The sequence below is a fragment of the Diabrotica virgifera genome, chromosome 2 (genome assembly GCF_917563875.1).
Source record: "Diabrotica virgifera virgifera chromosome 2, PGI_DIABVI_V3a".
Classification (NCBI taxonomy): domain Eukaryota; kingdom Metazoa; phylum Arthropoda; class Insecta; order Coleoptera; family Chrysomelidae; genus Diabrotica; species Diabrotica virgifera.
The window spans coordinates 282,573,607-282,596,076 of NC_065444.1; the positions used below are offsets into that span (position 1 = coordinate 282,573,607).

General features: G+C 33.4%; 2 protein-coding genes across 6 annotated transcripts in view; one reads left to right on the plus strand and one right to left on the minus strand.

The window, feature by feature from the left end:
- Nucleotides 1–1,154: 1,154 nt before the first annotated feature.
- On the plus strand, nt 1,155–15,078 carry LOC126879925 (uncharacterized). Of its 2 annotated transcripts, none has more exons than XM_050643276.1 (6): nt 1,155–1,258; nt 4,115–4,583; nt 6,118–6,240; nt 9,949–10,122; nt 12,441–12,741; nt 14,860–15,078. In XM_050643276.1, exons 1-5 carry the CDS (start codon nt 1,247–1,249, stop codon nt 12,710–12,712), a joined length of 1,050 nt encoding a protein of 349 aa, XP_050499233.1. In that variant the 5' UTR covers nt 1,155–1,246; the 3' UTR covers nt 12,713–12,741; nt 14,860–15,078. The 2 variants fall into 2 exon arrangements, with proteins under 2 accessions (XP_050499233.1, XP_050499232.1); XM_050643275.1 differs by having other exon boundaries at nt 12,441–12,566.
- A 1,350-nt stretch (nt 15,079–16,428) lies between these two features.
- Nucleotides 16,429–22,470, minus strand: part of LOC126879924 (glycoprotein-N-acetylgalactosamine 3-beta-galactosyltransferase 1-like) — an 80,050-nt gene continuing 74,008 nt past the window's right edge. For all 4 annotated transcript variants that reach the window (XM_050643274.1, XM_050643273.1, XM_050643271.1 and 1 more), the window contains one exon: nt 16,429–20,837. In XM_050643274.1, coding sequence (XP_050499231.1) covers nt 20,673–20,837 — 165 coding nt within the window. In that variant the 3' untranslated portion in view covers nt 16,429–20,672. The remainder of the gene's footprint in view (nt 20,838–22,470) is intronic.

The window sequence follows — 22,470 nt, forward strand, 5'->3', positions numbered from 1 at the left end:
TCTATTTCCTTTTTCTGTCACTTCTTAATGACCTCTTTTGTTATTTTACCTAATTTTGTTTTCTTGTTTTTTAGTATGGAGAGATCGACTTTGCGTCAATTTTGGATCTGTTTATAGTGTCTTTGTCCAATGTAGTACATATTTGTTTAGATCTATTTGTTTCATATTTAATTCGACTTCAGCAACAACTGAGTTGTAATCAGAAGCTATACACGCACCTGGATACTTCTTCCTGTCATAATATTATGAGTATAGTCACGTAACAATAATTATAACTTCTATATAATTTCTGTTGTTGAAATTTGAAATATTAATTTAATAATAAGTCATTAATTAATAATTAGTTAAAAACAATTCTTCTTCTTCTTCTTCTTAAAGTCCCTTGTCCTCCCAGAACATTGGCGACCAGTCACATGATATTTACTTTGTCCACAGCTTTGACCTAAATAGTGTCGTGGTGCTCACTCCATACCACTGGCGGAGGTTTCTAAGCCAGGATGTTTTCCGCACTTTCCCATTATATGTAGTATTTTATATTTTGGATTTCTCATCACGTGGGCAAAGTACTCTAGTTTTCTTCGTTTTATGATATTCAGTACTTCTCTTTCTTTGTTTAGTCGCTGCATTACCGTTACTCTGTTCATCCACGATATCCTAAATATTCTGCGGTAAGCCCACATTTCAAAAGCCTCAATCCTTTTGCACATTTTTTCCGTGAGCGTCCATTGTTCCATTCCATAGAACAAAATGCTGAACACATAGCAGCGTAATAAGCGTATTCTTAGCGTAATTTTTAGCTCTCTGTTGGTTAGTACCTTTTACATTTTCCTAAATGATGTTCTCGCTTGCTCTATTCTGCATTTGATTTCCTGTGATAATTCATATTTTTCATTCACACAGCAACCTAAATACTTGTATGTTTGTACTCTCTGCACTATGTCTCCCTTTATTGTAATTATATTCTAATATCTAATATTTTAATAAAACAATTGCTATATTTTATACATCTCTGGAAAAGACCTCCAATATTGAAAACGTTTTTAACAGAAAAATAATCTAAATCACGTTTAATTTTCGAATTTGTCATAAAACAACCCAAAATTGTGTAGGTAAGTAATAAAATTGTTTGCATAACTTTACATCCAATGTACCTACTTTCGCTTTCGAAGTCTCTTTTGGTCAGTACTCAAAGATCTTACGACTGGACTGGTTTAGTGATAGCAAGTGTGGGAGTTTGTAAATTATTATGTTGAAAACAGTAAGTAACTATAAGCAGTTTCAAATATTTTAGTTGTTATAAATTGCTCAGGAAATTGTTTTTAAAGGATTTTCCACCGCATACCTATAATTTTTTGTTGTTCATTACTTTTTATATTCTCTTTTAGTTTTTTTAAGCCAGTTTTTTAACCTTTTTAAAAAATCGTAGTATTTTTACTATTAAGCTATTGAAAACATAATTCTAATCAAGTATCCATCAATTGTTTTAAGGGCGTATGCGCAATATTTTGCTCCAATGTCCTTTAAATGCATTCATTTTTTTGAATCCTGGGAAAACTAATAAGAATTTTTGAAAATTTCAACGCAGAGTGAAAGATTGCATTATTACCGAGAGCCGAAACTCCCTTAGAATAACCAAAAAGTTTCTTTCGAATGAGATATTTGAAATTAAAGATCACACTAAATGTTCTCTTTTTCCACCCCTGTAACTTATTTCACATATTAATCCCATAATTATTTTCTAATAATTATAGAAGTTTTCAGGGACTTTCGGCCCTGAAATGAATTCAAGAATTTTTTGTAATAGATAATGACGTGCAACGGTATCTACAGTCCCTACAACATAGATACCGTTGCACGTCATTATCTATGTCAGAGATGTAAGTTGACATTGTTGCCCAACTGAAAAAAATTCTTGAATTCATTTTAAATCAAGTATATCATATACTAATTATTGCGAAGTAGATTAAACAACAAAACAAATTAATATTCAATGTAAATAAATAAAATCAAAGGAAATAAGTAACAATAATTAAGTTCTAACGTTAAAAGCATACAGTAGCGCGTCATCAATATAACTTCGGGAGATAGTATCATGTATCATACCTTTTTTCGCAAGGTCCGCGAAACTTTGGCAACAGTGGTAATCTTTGACATTATCTAAGATCAATATTTTGACAATTATACGCTCATAGGCGCGCTAAATGGAAGTAATACAAAACAATTCTGTTATTAGTAAATAAATATTTATAAAAATAAACCAAAATGGGTGAAAATTTTATGTTAACAGGTATTTCCACGAAATAATAATAATAAATAATCATTTCATTGTGAAGCGAAACAAGAGCCGTCTTATTTTATTTAGTTCATAGAGCGCCAAAGGCACTCTAATACTCGCATTAGAATTCGAAATATTTTTATGTAAAACATACTTACCTACCTACATAATATAACTAAAACTCACAATTAACTATAATCTATTTTTTCAAATAGGCCAACAACTTCGTTCTATTACACAAAAATATAATAAATTAACTATAAATAAACACTACTTTCCTATGAAACAACAATAACGAATTTTTAAAGTAATATACAACTGCACTGAATAGATATCGATAAATATAACAGAACAGATAAGAGAAAATCTGACGCAGGTTTGTCAAAATGACAATGACAATTTCGCTATGTTGGCTAATTAGTTATTAGGTATAATATGCTCAATTTCTGGTTAGAAATAAAAAAATTTGGTAGGTCCAAAATGACACAAAATCTAGGCATGGGATAAAAAAGTTTATTTGAAGAAAGTGTATTTTTTTGTTCTTCTTAATGGCGGCACAGGCTCGTTTTTTAAGGAAAATGTATAACAGGTACAATTGTACATATGCCGTCTGTTACCGGTGTAAAATTATACCGCTCGACAAAGGTTAATATTGTATTTAATTACAGAGTAATTTCCACGTACTAATATATTTCTCAAATTGGGCTCTGTACCGCCATTCTTTATTATATTACGAATATGTGTGCCAAATATCTTGACAAAATATTCAAACTTACAGCCACAATCTTGGACCGCGTTTGTTGCTACCTGTTGAACGCTACTGTAGCCTCTTAAAGGAAATAATAAAAACAATAAATATAATAAAACAATTTCTTACAGTAGACAATAAAAACAAATCTAAAATATCGATACCGCCACTGTCAAGTAAATGTTACCAATTTATGCCAAAATGTCACTTTTGTTCGATCACAGTAAGAATGTAATCCGAACAAGTGTGGTTAATAAAAACGCTTTATATTCCACTTATACAAATTAATGAAACAAGTTAGGGTATGTTTCTTTAAATTTACATTAATATAAATCTTCCATTAATATTTCTACCCGTATATAATAAAATATGTCCAGTGGCTGTAATTCCAGTGTACTCGGCTAAACGATTCTAAAAAGAACACACCTACAACTTAAATATTTCGTGTTGATATCATGTGACGTCACGTGCTATGACGCGGATGACGTGCAACGGTATCTATATTGCACAGGCTGTATATTTTACGGAAAATTGTAAAATATAATGTATTAGAAAACAGACAACTGTTTTCAAAAGTCAAAGACAATACTTCTTTTTTCTCTTTTCTTTTTTTCTCTTTAAGATAAAACTATTTTTATAGAACCATTGTTATCTACAAGTTGACTTGTTCGGATTGTCAGAGATGTTATCAAATAATATATATACTCTCCTAGAAGAAGCTTTTATATGGAACAGATGGTAACGTTTATTTGTCACTTCAAGGCAGGCTTGTTGACGAGGGATGTTGCGGCCGCGGTGCGGGCTGTGGTAATAAGATCGCGTAAACTTCGTAGTCGTTGCCAGGTCTATGCACCTACTCAGTGGGAAGACAAAATCCTATGCTAAAACGTTACAGGGCAGTACCCTTCTACCATTTTTACTCACGTCTATATTCTTTGATGTTATGTTGGTGAAACGTCACAATGGCTCAAACACAGAATAACAAAGCACAAAACTAATATGGAATTAAAAAGTTTAAAACGATCGTAGAAAAAAACATTACATTCTAATTTTATTAATTTTTGTTTTTTATAATCTATTATTTGTTTTAGGAGTATTCAATTACACTAATTTTTAGTTTAATTCATGTTGGCCATACTATTCCCCCAGGTGAAAACGGTAAAGACCTACCCAATAACTTTCATCTGGAGCAATATCAATCCAGAATAAAAATACCTACAGGCTCGGGTGCAGCTTCAGGTTCAGGTTGTAAATTCGGAAAAAAACCGGTAAAAATTTATAAAACCGATGGTAATGGAAAAACGTTTCTCGACATTCAATATATAAATGTCGGATATAACTACGAATACAATATAAACTGCGGAACAGTGGGTGGAAGTGAGTCGCAATATCCATCTCAAGATGATAATGCTATCACCTATGGGGGTGGACATAAACCTCATAGACCTATCTTTGGTGGTCATCACAAACCAGGATTTGGAAATCATCATAAACCAGGAATTGGAAATCATCATAAACCATTGGGTGGAAATCATCAAGGAACTGCATCAGAAGATACAGGTAGGAACTGAAATTAAAAATAAATTTATTTTTATTAAAAAAAAATATCTAACTTCTGCTTACTTTTGCGTTTTTGCGAAATACAAACTAGTAATGATCAACCAGTGTTCAAAACTTTCCTTTTTTTTTGAAGTTATACTTCTTTAGGCGCAATTGGGAAAATTTTTGAGAGTAAATTTTTATAAAAGCGACAGTATGAAGTACGCGCATACCTACCGACAGTATAAAGTTAGTTGCTAAATCTTTCAAGTTACGTATACAGGTATCAATGCAAATAAAATGCGAAAAAAATATATTGGTATTATTATTAAATATATCTATTATAATTTTTGTTTGGATTTATCTTCGTTGGGAATAGGTAATTTTTTTGTGTAATTATGTTTATTTACAATCTACATCATTAAAAGGGTATTAAGTAAATTTGTTCCATGTTTTTGGGCATGAAGAAGAGACTTCCAATGATGTCTCATCTTATTCTATTTATGTTTAAGTTTTAAAATAGGTCCTGAGGCCAGATTCTATCTACTCCTTGTGACAGGGCCATTATGAAATAATTCCCTTACTAACTCATTGTCATAGTGAATGGTACGCTCGTTTTGTGATTCCGAGGCTCGATGGATTTCTTCTCTGATGAAAGGTATATTTAAGTCTTCGTGAAGTGTTTGATTAGTTACATACCATGGTGCATCCACTATTGATCTTAGAACTTTAGACTGAAATCTTTGGATGATATTCAGTGATGTTGACTTTGCACAGCCCCAGAGGTGTAGTCCGTAGTACCAAATAGGTTTGAATATTGCTTTGTACAGAAAAATTTTGTTTTGAATGTTGTGTTTTGATCTGCGTCCAAGGAGCCAATACATTTGCCGAAATTTTAAGTCTAGTTGTCTTCTTTGAGTCTGTATATGTTTTTTCCAAGTAAGATGTTAGTCAAGATGGAGGCCAAGGTATTTAGCGTCTGTTACTGTTGGTATTCGTACATTTTCCATTCTTACAGGTAGGCATGTGTTGTGGCGGTTTGTAAACGTTATTTGAGATGATTTTGTTTTATTTACTTTTGTTCGCCATTTTGTGTACCATTCACTGAGTATGTGCAGATGGTGTTGCAGGTCTTGTGAGCCTTGTATGTGATCTTCATTTACAGCTAGTATTGCTACGTTATCAGCAAAGGAAGCGATCGTAGATAATTAGTATTAAAATATGATGAAGAGAAAATTAAAAATCTGTGTATAGAAATCTCTGTATTTATAGAAATTCTGACGTATTTTAGAATTTCTACGATTCATCAAGGAAAAAGTAATTGCGGGGAAGCTAGAGTTCATAAAAAATTACATATTAATATAATGCTGAGAAAACTAATAAATATTTTTGAAAAATTTAAATGCAGTTGAGACATTACATTATTACCGAGGGCCTAAAGTTCCTCGCCAAAAGTATTGCAAAAATTATATTATTGTGCTCTTTCACATATTCTTTATTGGATACTTTTCACGTTTAAAGAATCCCTAGCAAATTGTTCTTTATATTGTTATAGATTTGGATGAAACACACAATACTAATAGACCAAACCGACCATTTCTCTCCAACTTTTTCGGAAATAGACCGTTTCAAAATATTTTTGGACAATCACATCAATCTTCAGAAGCTCAACAACCAGGTTAGTGTTTTCCGTAGTATATCTAAGTATGTTAATATTAATAGAAAGCAAATCATAAAGAAAAGTTTTAGAAATAAAGATGTAAAAATGATACTTACTTAAGGCAATTTTTACTATATTTTTGTCACTTCCTGATATAAGCTTCATTATCGTAGCAGCCAGGTTACTTTGGTATGTTATAAATATGTGCCACGTGGTTTGGGTGTCTCACCAAAAAGGAGGACTAGACGGGTTCAAATTAATTTAAAACACCTAAGATTTGATTTAAAAATATAAATCAAGTTCGGGACAAAATTTCACTTTAAATAGACGATGATTACATACATACATAATCTTTATTTATTTTACCGGCTGACGCCAGGGTCGAAAATCAAATTTTATATTTCTGAAATAAAAAAACTCTTATCTACGTACGGTATAATTAAAATCTAAAAATAAATTATGACTCTTTTATCGTGGGGCTGCAGTATCAATTCTTCTCCATTCTCTTCTACTGTTTGTCACAGTTTTTTCTTGCCTGAAGTCTATATTTCTTTTGATTAACGCCTTCTCTATGGTGTTGATCAATGTTAGCTGAGGTCTGCCTATTTTTAGATACGACCTCTCCTGAGTCCTGGAGACTGCAAGTACTCTCCTTAGATATTTCATTTCCAGAGCCCATATTCTCGAAGCATTCCGTTGATTTATTATCCATGATTCGCGAGATGGAATTGACCTTCAACTTTATCTGGTGATTTCCTTTTTATTGAGCAGAGCCTTCCCTAAAGCATGAGAAAACATATTTTGGTGTTTCTAATTCTGCTGACTACTTCTATTTCAATATTTCCATTTTCGATAATAAACCCTCCTAAGTACCTTTTGAACCATGACACTTGTTCAATTGTTTCATCGTCTATTCTGATTTGGAAATCTTATTAATGCGATATACCTACTCATCACTTGTGTTTTCCTGACATTTATTATTAGTCCTCTATCTCTGAATGCTTTATTCCATATAGCAAAATTTTATTGCAGTTATTTTGCTGTAGGTACCAGAATCACGAGGTCATTGCGTGTATTGATACCTTCTGCATGAGGCTGTATCCTATATGACAAGCATTTGTCATTTGTTTGCATGCTTTCATTATTATATCCATGACAGCTATAAATAACAATGGGCTTAGTATGTCTCCTTGACGTACTCCAAGTCTTGTCCTGAATGCTTCCCATATCTTATTTCCTTGTCTTCCGTGTACCTTCGCATTTTCGGATTCGTATTGTAGCGGTTATTTACTGTAATAACTTATAACTACAAAGAAACAGGCGGTTCGTATTTATATACGATGTTATTTATATAACTGTACAGACGAATTTATTTTTACAGACTAACTACTCCTAAAAAGTCCATCCATATTGATATTGAATACAAAAATACAAGCCATGTTCTTGAACGTTCCAGAAAAATGGAACCGCTCAACTTTAGCAATGCGTAGCGATCTTTCTCGAGAAATCTTTTCCTGGCTCGTCTGATGAGTCTTCCAGATGTCTCCATACGTGAGTTACTGTCGAGACGGAACCTGTTATTTGCGGTCGGTAATTCGTCACAGTAGTAAATAGATGAAAGATGTACATAAAACATGTTCCCTTTCTATTATTTTAAAACAAAACAGAAACGAAAGTTACAATAATTGCCTAGTCCAGAAAGCCACTGCGCATCCGCTAGGAAAAATATTCTGATTCGGATTTTTTGCACAATCTTACTCAAAAAGGACTCCTTTTAACAAATTTGCATGTTGCCAGGACCAAAAGATGGTCAAACATTTTTTAAACGTTTTTTTTTGTTTTTTTCCTAAAATTATTTTTTTCTTGCATGGAAAAAAGTTTTTTAGGTTTTTTGAATCATTCCAAACAGGTCTTTAGTGACTTTTCTCTAAAAATGACAATTTTTGACATATAAGCGATTAAAAATTGAAAAATTGCGAAATCGGCCATTTTTAACCCTCAAAAACTATGTGAAAAACTGAAAATTGCCAAGGTAGGTAGATATTCTTTAAACATCGATTGATGAAATCCCGAAGAGTTTTTTGCAGTACAATATTCAAAACTCCTTTGTTTTTTAATTGCTAATCAAGCGTGCGCGACACTATTTTCCACCGTTGCATATGTATACAGTATGGTGTAAATGAAAGGAATAAATTCGTTTTTTCGTAAGCCGGCGACTTTAAGGAAAAATCCCGAAACAGGTCGATTTTTATTTTTAAGTTATGATATTGTGGCATATATGGTATACTAGTGACGTCATCCATCTGGACGTGATGACGTAATCGATGATTTTTTTAAATGAGAATAGGGGTCGTGCGCTAGCTCATTTGAAAGGTTCTTCAATTCGTGCTCTATTCAGTAATATAAACATTTACATAATTATTTATACAGGGTGTCCAAAAAAAGTTTTTAATTAAATTATTTGAAAAAAAAGAAGAATGTATGTAATTTATTTAATTCAGAATACATTTTACTGTTACCCGAAAACTAAAAAATGTTTATTTCTTAAATAAACATTGCTTTTCGATTAAATTCAGTGTTCAAACCAGCTCCTTCCAGCCACCTGCCTCTTGGAAGTTTGAACATTTAATTTAAGCGAAAAGCAATGCTTATTTGTGAAATTAACTTGGTTTTCTGATTTTTGAAAGCAGTAAAATGTATTTTGAATTAAATAAAATACATACATTTTTCTTTTTTTGTCAAATAATTTAATTTAATAAATTTTTTTTGGACACCCTGTATAAAATTATGTAAATGTTTATATTACTGAATAGAGAATTGAGGAAACTTTCAAATAAGCTAGCTCAAGACCCCTATTCTCATTTAAAAAAATCATCGATTACGTCATCACGTCCAGATGGATGACCTCACTAGTATACCATATATGCCACAATATCATAACTTAAAAATAAAAATCGACCTGTTTCGGGATTTTTCCTTAAAGTCGCCGGTTTACGAAAAAACGAATTTATTACTTTCATTTGCACCATACTTGGCCACGGTGCAAAATAGTGTGTATACACATGCAATGGTGGAAAATAGCGTCGCGCACGCTTGATTAACAATTAAAAAACAAAGGAGTTTTGAATATTGTATTGCAAAAAACTCTAAGGGATTTCATCAATCGATGTTTAAAGAATATATATCTACCTTGGCAACATTCAAATTTTTAGTTTTTCACATATAATAGTTTTTCACATATAATAGTTTTTCACATATAATAGTTTTTGAGGGTTAAAAATGGCCGATTTCGCAATTTTTCAATTTTTAATCGCTTATATGTCAAAAACTATCATTTTTAGAGAAAAGTCACTAAAGACCTTTTCTGTTTGGAATGATCCAAAAAACCTAAAAAAAACTTTTTTCCATGCAAAAAAAATAATTTTAGGAAAAAAACAAAAACAAACGTTTAAAAAATTGTTGACCACTATTTGGTCCTGGCAACATACAAATTTGTTAAAAGGAGTCCTTTTTGAGTAAGATTGTGCAAAAAATCCGAATCAGAATATTTTTCCTAGCGGATGCGCAGTGGCTTTCTGGACTAAGTTAACCTAATTACGGTGTCTGAATACGGGGACATACCATGCATAAATAGAAATAGAACGCTTATAATATATACGATGTAATAATAATAGTTTGTAATATTATGTGTATTATATATTGCGATATACAAAATTTATATTGTAGGTGTTTTCAATAATATCGTAAACAGTTTTACCAGCATCCTCCCTTCTCCTCAAGACTTTGGACAAGGTCTAGGGGATGGTATTTCATCGTTTATCCTGACGATACCCCAAATAGGACAAAGTTTTCAGTCATTGTTACCTAATTTTGGAAACTTTTTTGGTGGTGCACCTTCAGGTAGTATATTCTGTATATAAAAAAAGTTAAAAATGTTATAACATATAAAAATTCACTAAAACAGTTAAATTTAGGTATGAATGTGCATGTATAAATCAACAGAAGAGACAGACGAAGAAGAAATAGAAAACGTTTTCTATTTCTTTTTCTATTTAGCATACGTTTATTTACTATCTTTAAGTATTATATGCAGTATCTGTCTTTCCATCAATCTTTGCGCTTTTGCCACTTTATCGATATTCTCCTTTGTAAGTGGAAACTTGGGAGCCATATGTGGAAACAGGAAGTATACACTGGTTAAAAATTCGAGTTTTAGATATTGCGGGTATTTTTTGTTTTTCAAAATGTAGCTTAATTTACCGGATGCTACCCAGTCTGATTCGCCTTTTATTTCTGCGGTTTGGTTTTCCTTGCTGAGCGTTAAGATCTGTCTATATTCCTTAACTTGTCCTATTATATTTTGACCTAACGTGATCGAGAAGTTTTCAACCGTGTTTGTCATAATCTTTGTTTTATTGTAATTTATCCTCAGTCCTATTCTTTCGGCTTCACCGTTTAATTCTTCTAGCATGGGTTTTAAGGATACTTTGTATCAGCGATTAAGATGATATCGTAAGCATATCGTAAGTGTTTAAATATTGTCCATTGATTTTAATACCTCGTTCCTCCCAATGAATTATTTTGAAAACATCCTCCAGCGCTTAAATAAATAGTTTTGGAGAGATTGTATCTCCCTGTCTAACTCCTCGTTTTAGTTGAACTGGTTCCGTTCCTTCATATACTTTTACTCTAGTTAAGGCATTCCTATAATATGTTCTCTACCGGTCTTCTTCTTTAGCTCATTTCTATCCAACTTTGTACATAGGCCTTCCCCAAATCTTTCCATTTCCGTCTGTCCTTGGCTGCGCTTTTCCAGTTAGTTCCTAAAGCTTTTACAATATCGTCCTTCTATCGCATCTGAGGTCTTCCTCTTCCTCTTCTTCCTGTTCACGGTTTCCAGTTTTGTATTTCAGCATTCCATCTTTTATCTTCCTGTCTCGCATTATGGCCCGAAAATCTCCATTTTAACCCTGTTATATGTTCAGTTCCTCTATTTGGTTTTGTTTAACAAATAGAGGAAGTGAATGAATACTTATACTTGGGACAAATAATAAAATTGAATAGAGACAACCAAACAGCAGAAATAAAGAGACGAACGAAGTTAGCGTGGGCCTCGTTTGGTAAGCTCAGATTCATATTGAAGAATAAAAAATACTCTCAATATCTAAAAACGAAAATCTACGACCAATGTATTCTTCCGGTCCTTACATATGGATGTCAAACATGGACGTTCACAAAAGCGAATATGGACAGAATTTCGAAAACACAAAGAGCAATGGAAAGATAAATGATCAACGTAAGACTGTCAGATAGAAAAAGGAATTCCTGGGTAAAAAATATCACAAAAGTTAAAGATGCAACTCGTCAAATAGCTTAACTAAAATGGAAATTCGCCGGTCATACGATTAGACAAAAAGACGAAAGATGGAATAAAATTATTACAAAGTGGAGACCATGGGCATATAAACGAAAGAGAGGGAGACCACAGATGAGATGGGTAGATGACCTAAAACACCAAGCAGGCTCAAAATGGATGCACATGGCTCAGGATAGAGAAAGATGGAGGAGCGAAGGGGAGGCCTATGTCCAATATTGGATGTCGCAAGGCTAATAGAATATGTTCAGTTACATTTTTAACTTTTGTTTTCTCTCTTATCCATTTGTTTGATTTTCTGTCGTGTAGTTTTATTCCCAACATGGATTTTTCCATTTTTCTCTGAGTTATTTCTATTTTGTTTATGTTGGCCTTCTACCAGATCTATACATCTGTAATTTTTCAAAGTCGGTGAATGCCATGAATAATGGCATGCGATATTCGTTGGCTTTCTCGATTAAGATTTTCATCGTTAGTAGATGTTCAGAAGTGCTAAATCCTTTTCTGAAACCGCTTGCTTCCTTGACCGGTATCCATCAAACTTTGTTGTGAGTCTGGTTGTCAGTATTTTAGTGAATAATTTTTACAGAACATTTAGAAATGTTATTGGGCGATAATTTTTCAGGTCTGATCTATCGCCTTTTTTTAGGATACTTGTTATTGATTCATTCCAGTTGTCCGGGAAGCAGAAAATAAAAGAAAAATAAAGAGTACGGTGTTAGAATTACTAAATTTCAAAGATTAATTTTTTATTTACTTTTTTAGTGAGTTTTTACTTTTAAAAACTACTTATCAAATCCATCTGCTAGTATCTGCAATTTGAAAATAATAATTTATAATTCAGTACAGAATATACCAAATCCACCTAGCCCTGTGGACCCTGGGGATATGACTTACAACGATGAAATAAAACCAGTTCACGAAGAGCATGATCCTGTTACAGATCCCTACAAGAATCGTCTCCGACCTGGTCAGTATTTGGTAGCTTCACATCCGTTGTTCGGTAGCGCCACATTTGACTTATCACCCATTAACCCTATCAAACTTTACCAACAGTTTACTGATGAGGTGGCGGATTATTTTGGAGATTTTTTTAAATTTAGAAGATATAACTAACTACTGGTTTTCATGAGGTTACTCTAATTGTAAGTTTATTTTAACTATCTATTTTTAACTAATAACAATCATTTTTATATGGGAAAAGCTTCAGGAAAATCCAGAATTAAACGATACAAAGGATGCATGGTAATATAAGATGTTGTTTACCCTCGATTGGTGTTAAATTCTGATCTTTCGGTGCTCATTGCTTACTCTGCTTTTTTGTTGTCTTGTGTTATAGCTGATTAAAATCTAACCATTTTGTAATCATGTCTATCTTTCTCTTCTTCTTCTTCTGTTCATTGCCATCAAGTCTTCTCCGGATGATGATGTCCAGCATTCTCGCCATCGTTTTGGTGGTCTTTTACCTACTGGGTTATTCGTTTTTGCGCTTTTAATGAGTCTGCTATCCTCCATTATCTTTATTATGTTTGTTTCAATATCTTCGTCTCTGTACCCACCTTCCTATGTCCTGTATTCCACAGTTTTGTCTGATGTCTTCACTTCCTATTCTGTCACGTATAGTTTTGCCTTGTATACTTCTTAGTGTTCTCATTTCACCTGTTCTCATCATTTGTAATGTTCTATTTGTGTCTGATCTTGTTTCTGCCGCATATGTTATAATAGGTCTTATTGTTGTTTTACATATTTTGACTTTGCTTTCAGTATTTAGATATTTGTTCTTCCATACGATTTCAGGCATCCAGAGATTCTAGCTGCATTCATTGTTTGTTCTCTGACCTCTTTTGAGAGATTTCCATAGCTTTTTATTTCCGCTACAAGATATTTGAAGTGATTCACCTGCTCCACAGTTTTGGAGTCGATTTCTAATTTGTATTTTATCGGATCTTTGGAAATTACTTAGTCTTCTCGGTGTTGATGAGCATATTTAGGTATTTAGCTTTAGTATTAAATGCATGCAGTAGCCTTTGAATATTGTCTTCAGAATCGGCCAGCATCGTCAGCGTAGCGAACGATTCTAAAGAATGTGTTACCTTATCTTAAATCCAGCTGTTCTGGGAAGGTTTTCTATTATTTTGTCCATTATTAAATTAAATATGAAAGAGCTCAGTGAATCACCTTGACGGATTCCTGTGTTGTTGATAAATGTCCTACTCTTATTTTTGTTTTACATTGTTTGTTAATATCGTATACTAGGTTAATTACTCTATAGCTTAGCCGTTCTTCTCCCATTATCTACAACTATACAACATCCTCTATCTTTCTCCAACTGTGTAAACCCTTCTTCTTCTTTTTGTACCGTCTCCTTTCGAAGGTTAGCGATACAAGTGGCAAGTGCGAGTGGATCCAAGTGCGAATGGGCGGTCGAACCATCTCCTCAGGTCTTTCAGATCAGGTCTCACCTCAGGTCTACACATTGATCCATTTACAACACATGATCCAAGTATTGTATTTTCCTCTTCTTTATTATTTTCAGTAATCCTTTTTGTTTATCCATGCGCCGAAGTACCTCATTATTAGAGCATTAATGGCAGTGGTACGTTATTGGTGGACCACAGAAAGATCTTGCAGCCGAAAACCGTAGACGGTGTCATCGTTACAGCCTCCTTGTTATATATCTCCTCTTTTACTCTTTGTTTATCGTTTGTTATTATTTTATTGCTTTATATTGTACATCATTGCTATTCGCGGTGTGCAAGTACTTGGAAGGGAAACGAGAAACGACCGTGCGCGAGTCGCGGAGAATATTGCAGCTATCTTAAATAATTCATATTGTCAATTGAAATTGTCAAATTGACGTATATTTCATACCTTCTGTCATTGAAGCAGAAAAATTATATATTGCTCCACAATATTGATATGATGTGCAATTATTATATAAAGGTAAATTTAATTATTTGTATTTTGCTTGCAATACTGCATTTTAATAACTAATTTTATTTACTTCATACAATTGTTTACGTTTGCATAGCATAACCTGCATCTTATTTTTTCTTCTTATTATTTTTTTGGACTATGGCCTTAACAATTATCCAGCAACCAGGACTAATATAATTGGCCAATATAATTAAAAGTGCGAATAAAAGTACAGAGCGTAGAAATAGAGGTCGCTTTGCCGAACTTGCACGGTCCCAATATTTTCCATAAGTAGGTACATTTTATGAATAAAGTGTATATGAAATATGTATATCCCTTTATTTTAGCTACGAACTTTTATCCAAAATACCAAAATTATCATTCGAGAATCAGACAAGAGGACTACAAAATTTCAAGTAGAAGCTTCGATCGAGATGTGGAAGAAATGATCAATTCTAGATCCTTTGAAGGACGAAGAACGCAGTATAAAGATAACCGTAATATTAAATTTCTTTCGTAAGAATTAGATTATATTGAGAATAATTAATAAAAAATAATAGAATGTTGTTTTAATTTTTTTAACATCAAATTCTGCTAGAAAGTCATTTTTTTATTTAAATTAACGTACATGTGACATCTATGGTCATTAACACGAGTTATTCACAGTTTACATGGTAAATGACATAAATTACAAATAATATAGGTAAAAAAGATTTAACATTAATACAGGGTGGGCCAAAGAAAACAGTCCATCTCGATATTTAGCAATAGTTATCACATTTCAAGGAAATGACGAAATAGGTCGATTTTTGTACTAAGGGGGACACAGTTTTACGATACATACATCTGTCATTTTTCTGTCAACCCACTTTCTTCCACTTCCATAACCCCTTATTTTTAAATAGGGAAGATACCATGTGCAGCACGTCATTAGAAAGGCAGACAAAGAGTATTCAGACATGATGACCGTCCAAGGTTTTTTTTCGATATTTGCACGGTGTTAGCAAAAAAACTGTTAATTCGTTTGAAGTAAAGCAGCTCTTAAAAATGAAACGTAACGCCTATGGTTTGTTAATATGTCTTTTTGTCTGTCATATCAAAAGTAAATATTACGTGCATAGATATAACAACACATAGATTAGGCCAGGGCCGAAAAACAGTTAGGGTCGGTGGTCTATCTATCTCTCTCTACCGGCGCTTAGCTTTCTTTCTCTAGCATATGATGGCCGCCGCCTCTGTGTCTGTGTCGTTCCATTACTCCCACTTCTTGGTAGATACGCTCACACTCGTAGGACAGACAAAGATAGCTAAACTACCGTACTTGATATTGGCGTTACACCCCGATGCATTGAGTGGCATATCACTAGCCTGGTCTATTGTTAACATTTCTCTGATTACGTGATAGGAAAAATTACATGTTAGCAAACCATAGGCGTTACGTTACTTTTTTAATAGGTGTTGTACTTCAAATGAATTGGTAGTTTTTTTGCAAAGGCGGTGTAAATGTCGAAAAAAAAAAATCGTGAACGATCATTATGTCTGAATACTCCATCTCAATGCCTTTTTAATGATGTGCCGAACACGGTATAGGTATTCCCTATTTAAAATAAGAGGTTGGAGAAGTAAAGGGAAGGGGTTGACAAATGGCAGATATATGTAACGTAAAAATGTGTCCCCCTTAGAACAAAAATCGACCTGCTGTGGGAGCACGCAAAATAGAATTCTATTTTAGTGACGTCACGTTGCCTAGCAACTGTCGATTCTCGCATTGTGACGCCAGAAAAATAGAATTCTATTTTGCGTGTTCTCACTACTGTTTCGTCATTTCCTTAAAAATCTAATAACTACTGCCAAATATCGAGGTAGATTCTTTGGTCCAACCCGTATGTTTTTTAACAGTTAAAATAATAAATACGTTGTTTGTAACAAGAATCGCTTTATTCTTTTTTAAAAAATCACTGCGATACAATAAAATACAATTCTTCTGTAACATTTAGTTTGATATCTACACTATATACATAGTAATACACATTATATTCAAAAGTTATGCATCAGCTAAAATTATGCTTATTTTCATAGTTGATTTTTTCTTGAACAGATTAACGGATTCCGCTAAGTTTTTTTATTTTACCATACCTTTTCCTCTCTACAGGGTGTCTCAAACTTTTGTTTCGGTTAAAACACATGTTAAAAAATAAAACCGTCTATTTTCTTTGTTTCTAAAGATATCAGGGACAGTCATCAAACAAAATGTTCACAAAAGATAAGACTGCAATAGGATTTCGATGTATACTTACACTTGTACCGTCTTGTACCATGTCTTCCATACAGGGTGTCTCAAACTTAACATACGAAAAATATTTATTTTCTTCCACCCGGCATGAGTACAAAAAAGAGGTTTGAGTAAACCTTTACCCAAACTATATAAATACCAAACAAAAATCTAAAAAAAGGTGTTCATGAAACAATCAACTATGAAAATGAGCATACTTTTAGGTGATGCACAACTTTTGAAACGATGTGATACATACATACACTCGTAATTCATGCATGCATACATCCATAGATCTTTACATTCAATACGCTAAAGTATAACAGCCTTTGTATTTATCTAAGTACTTTTTATACCAGTCTGATACGAAACTATAATTTTAGCAATAAACATTTTATACATACATACATCTTGAGATGATTATGCAACTGCATGGACAGTATATATTTGTCATGGTTTGAATAAGATGCTGATTTCTTAAAAAATGTATAGTTTTCAGAGGAAAGTCACATTCGCTCTAAGGCTCGTCGTTTACCGTCGCAAGTCAATAAGGAACTTGCATAAAATTTTAAATTCGAAAAAAATAGTATAAATCATAACGGAACATAATTTAGAACATGTATCAAAGATAAAAAGTTTTGTTTGTCTTTCGTTTGGCCCCTAAAGACGACTAAAAATTCAACTTATACCAGCCAGCCAAAAACGCGTTGTGACGTCACGGGGTTGTATGTTTACATTCTACACCAATTGTATGTATACGCTTCTTTTCATGAGCATTTTTCAGTGCGTCACAAATGATAGAAAAAAGATAAGTCCGTGATAATACACATTTATGACATTTATTCCAACATGACATTTTAGTTAAATCTGACAGTTGTCACATTTTATTTGCAATTTGGCATAAAAACAAATCAATTGTGTTTATTGCATTTATAAAATGGTATTTTCTTTGATTTGTATAGTCTTTTATAAATTGTACAGATTATATTCGTAGATATAATATTACATAATTCGTAAATAATTTTTTTTTATTATAGCGCCATCTATTGACAACTAGAATAAATGTTATAAATGTCACCGATGAAATGTAATCACCGACGTATGTTTTTTTCTGTCACATACAATTTAATGCGTTAGAATGAAATCGAAAAACTGTGGCACACTGAAAGATGCTCATGAGAAAAAGCATAATTTTAAATTAGACATTATAAACGTTTTTGATCGTTTGAACTATTCATAGAAAACTTGTACTTTTACAAAATGGTTTTATTTTCAATAGTAAACCTTCTTTCATTTCCTTCAAAAACTGTATCAAACTCCAATTTTAACAAACTGGTATATATTTATTACAATGACATACGATAAACGTCATTAGAATATAAATATTTTTCCTTTATTCCTCGACGACGAGCTGGACAAATACCCAAGTAGGTGGAGGCCAATAAACTAAAGAAGAAGAAGAAGAATATTCCTAAATATAACCATAAACGGAACCATATAGTTAAACTCTGTAACGTCACGGGTCGTTTGAACTATTTTAAGATACCGAAGACTTTAAATTTGTACTTCTAAGTTATTATTAGTTTTTGAAGCGCGAAATTTTGGAAATCTCATTTTTATACAAAACTGAACATTATTATGTAATAAAAAAAATGTGCAAGTTCCCTATTGCAAGTCTACTGCATATATAGTCACGTTATAATTGCCATACAGTCAACTAGGAGTCGGACACGCGCTTTTAGCACAAAGTCCTCTCACCAACGCAACTGAAACGCGGCCTAAAACGAATTGACACGCAACTCATCGCGATTCAACTGGCTTGTCAGTCATGAAGTCAAAACTTGTTTCACGAGGTAAAAAATCCAGATATATAAGACTATAATACGACCAGCAGTCGCGTATGGAAGCGAAACATGGACGCTAAAAAAGAGAAGTAAATAAATTGCTAGTGTGGGCACGTAAAATTCTTCGAATAATAATATATGGTCTTTGCGGAGACAGCGTGACAAAGGAATGGAGGCGCAGATACATTAACGAGTTAGAGTCTCTATTCGGAAAGGAAAATCTAGTCAGATATATAAAGACCAATATACTCAGATGGGCAGGGCTTGTGATACGCAGTAACGACAATCGCCTTATAAACTATGTGTTCTGAGAAGGGCCAGATGGAAGAACGTCTGCAGTACGGCCTATAAAACGGTGGAAAGATGAAGTCAAAGAAGATCTGGAGAAAATGGGATTGATACAAATGGGATTGAAATAGTGGCACAGGACCGACAAATATGGAAGGCAATTGTAAACGCGGCAAAGACTAACGAAGAGTTGTAACGCCATTGATGATGATGATGAGTTGCATTGCAGTCGAGTTGTAGTTACGTTGCGGTGGTGGAAGAAGAGCCAAACAGTTACATGTATCGACAACTCAATAGAGAATTAAATTCACAATAAACTAGTCACTACTTGTTTATTGCATCAAACCAGAGTTTGTAAATTATTTAAATACTGTGCAAAATCGAAACTTATTTGCAGTGCAATTATGCACATATTGAATATTCGGATTCAAATAACCATTTAATACAATGTTCAATTTTGATATGTACTATAGTGGGAAAAAAGGAGACAATATTTCACCAAAATTGTTCAAGGTAGCTTTAATTCTAGAGTCAATATTTAAGAATACTCAAGGCAAGATATAGGCATCAATAGAGAAAGAGAGATCAATGGAGAAAGATTAAATCATCTGAGGTTTGCGGATGATGCATTAATCTTAGGTAACTTGCAAGATACAGTTTCCATGATACATTCGCTGAAAACTCTGTCTGAGAAAGCAGGATTAAAAATAAACTGAGAAAACTAAACTTATGACAAATCTGGTAATGATTGGAAACATAACTATTGACAATAATACTATAATATAACAAACAGACACTTACAAATATTTGAGACACGAAATCAAAATAAGCAGAGACAATCAAAAACACAAAAAATAAAGAGGCGAATAGGCCTTATATGGGCAGCATTTGGCAAATTAAGCCATATTCTAAAAAGTTCAATTCCCATATTTCTCAAGCGAAATGTTTATAACCAATGTGTTTTGTATGTACAAACTTATAGAGCAGAGGCTTTTACATTTACGAAAAATCCGCAAATAAACTCAGAGTTACACAACGAGCAATGGAACGTGCAATGCTGAACGTGAGAGCTTTCGAGATCACATAACAAACCAACAAATCAGGCAGCGATCAGGAGTTCAAGACGTCATCGAAATAACTACGACGCGTAGTGGAACTGGACAGGATACTTAGCTAGAACACAAGATGGACGGTGGATACTACGAATCATGGAATGGAGGCCCAGAAATTAGAAAAGAAGCCGAGGATGACCACCGACTAAAAGGACCGACGATATAAAAAGAGTAGCGGAAAACTGGCTAAAAGCGGCACAGTGCAGAGAAAAACTAGAAAGAACTGCGGGACGCCTATGTCCAGCAGTGGACGCGATTGCCTGATTTATGATGATGATGATAGTGGGAAAAATGTGAAAATAATAATTCATAAAACTGAAAGAAATTCGTCTACTTGTACCAGAAATCGAAGAAAAGGTAGTATACGAAATCTTAACCAAGAAACTTCATTCAATTGCAAAAATGTATCAAAAAGTAGACATAGGAAAGGAAAGTCAATGATAGAGAGACTTTGGAATATTATTATAAATTGTAAGCTTGCTGGCCATGTTTAACCACTATTATAAGGTATTAAATTATTTTAAGAAATTTAATTTATTTTTTATATTTCTTCTTTTGACGCTTGTACAGTTGCAGAATTTTCTGGGTATCTTATTAACAGTAACCTGCCTTAATAATGCCTAATATTCTGTTAAATTTTTTTATCAATCGGCAGTGTCTCTATTTATCGTGTCAAGATTTTCTGGTAATGCTGGCTTATAGGCAATTCCAAATGGTCGCAAATGATATATCATATATTCCATGGCGTACATCATACTAGGCTCGATGTAATGGAAAGATACAGCGTTATCAGAACAACAATCCATTCCCTAAAAGATAGAAATAAATAACCATTTAATATTTGAAATGAGTGAAATGAATGTCTACAACGAATTAAGTAATCTGTTAACACAGGTACTAAAGTACCAAACCGACGACGCTAGGAAAATATTCCAATAATGGATCGCAGATTAACCATTGTATTCGCAACAATGGAGTTTTACAGGGAAGGGTTGTTAGCCCTTCGCTCAAACCCCCATTCATCGGAGGACCAAGGCTCCCTTCTTCATCAGCCCCAATCCTACCTTCCACTGGGGTTGGTTACCCAATTTCCAGTGGGGTTGTTGCAGTTCCGCAATTTTCTTTGTAACTTATGGTTCTTCCCGTATAGTAAAAATACTGTCTCGAAAACGTGGGTTGCTCTTAGACATCGTAAAAAAGGGTCGGGTCTAATATGTGAGCTGTTATGAACTATAAATATACGAACTTTTAATTACAACTTGGTTTATTACTATTGGGAACGTGTTGAAATGCCATCATTTTAATTATGTTAACTACGTCGCGGAACGAAAATACATCATCGTTCCTGAGCTGCTCTGCTGGGAGGTGATGTCCTGCTGCATTGTACGTCCCTGAGTGTGGTCCCTGAGAGGGGTTTTTGTACCAAAATAAGTTTTAGAGTAGATTTTACGTTGCTGTGGTATCATCAGATACCCTTTTTCTCCAAATAACTTTTAACGTCGCGAAGTGCGCGAATTTGCAGACATTCATTTTAAACATATTTCTACATTTTTCTGTGTTGTATCGTATTATAATAATTATTGCATGTGTTTTATTTAGCATTACACTTTATTGACATATATTACATCCATATATTGATTTTATGATTTTAATAGGGTACCTTTCTCGTAGTAAACGCTCATAATAAAATAATTTCCTTTGATTATACTCTTCTATATTCCATTGACCTAACCGAAGTTTAATATTGTTTTGATATATTTTTAACGTTCTTGATACCCTAATATTGTGTGACCAATTAGTTTCTTCTTTAAAAAAACGTGCCGTTAAGGTATCATATTTTGTCGTCTCAGCCAGCTGTTTAGAATATTATTAATTATTGTTGTACTTCCTTTACGATATTTTAACAGCTGATTTGGTTTTAGGTCAAGGGAAATATTTATGTAATTTCGTAAAAGGGTTTTTCTCAGCTTTCATAATTTGTATCTATTTGTCGTGATTTTCAATATATTTGTGTGAGTTTATAATTTATTCCTTGTTTCACCATTAAATGTATTTTGAGCTATTTTCTGTTTCATTTTACTTGATCTTAATTAGAATAATACAGTCCACTTGCTTCGTATAATATATTAGTATACACTTAATTTGAAGGGGAAAAACCAGCGTGTTCTAGACTGAACTTACATATCTAATCTCCCCTTCTGGTGGCCTCAAATGTGTATTTAGAGGCCATCTCTGTGCAGAAAGCAACATGGGTTGCTCAGGTTATCGGTGTGTACCAACTTGGAAATGAAAATAGGAATTGAGTAGGAGAGGCTGAGTGATGCTAACAGGATACGACATCATGTATTGCGCTTCACTACCCCTTAACTCACATACCTATGGTTGTGAAACCTGGGTAATGACAAAAAAAGATAAAGCCCAACATTAGAGAGAAAGATACTG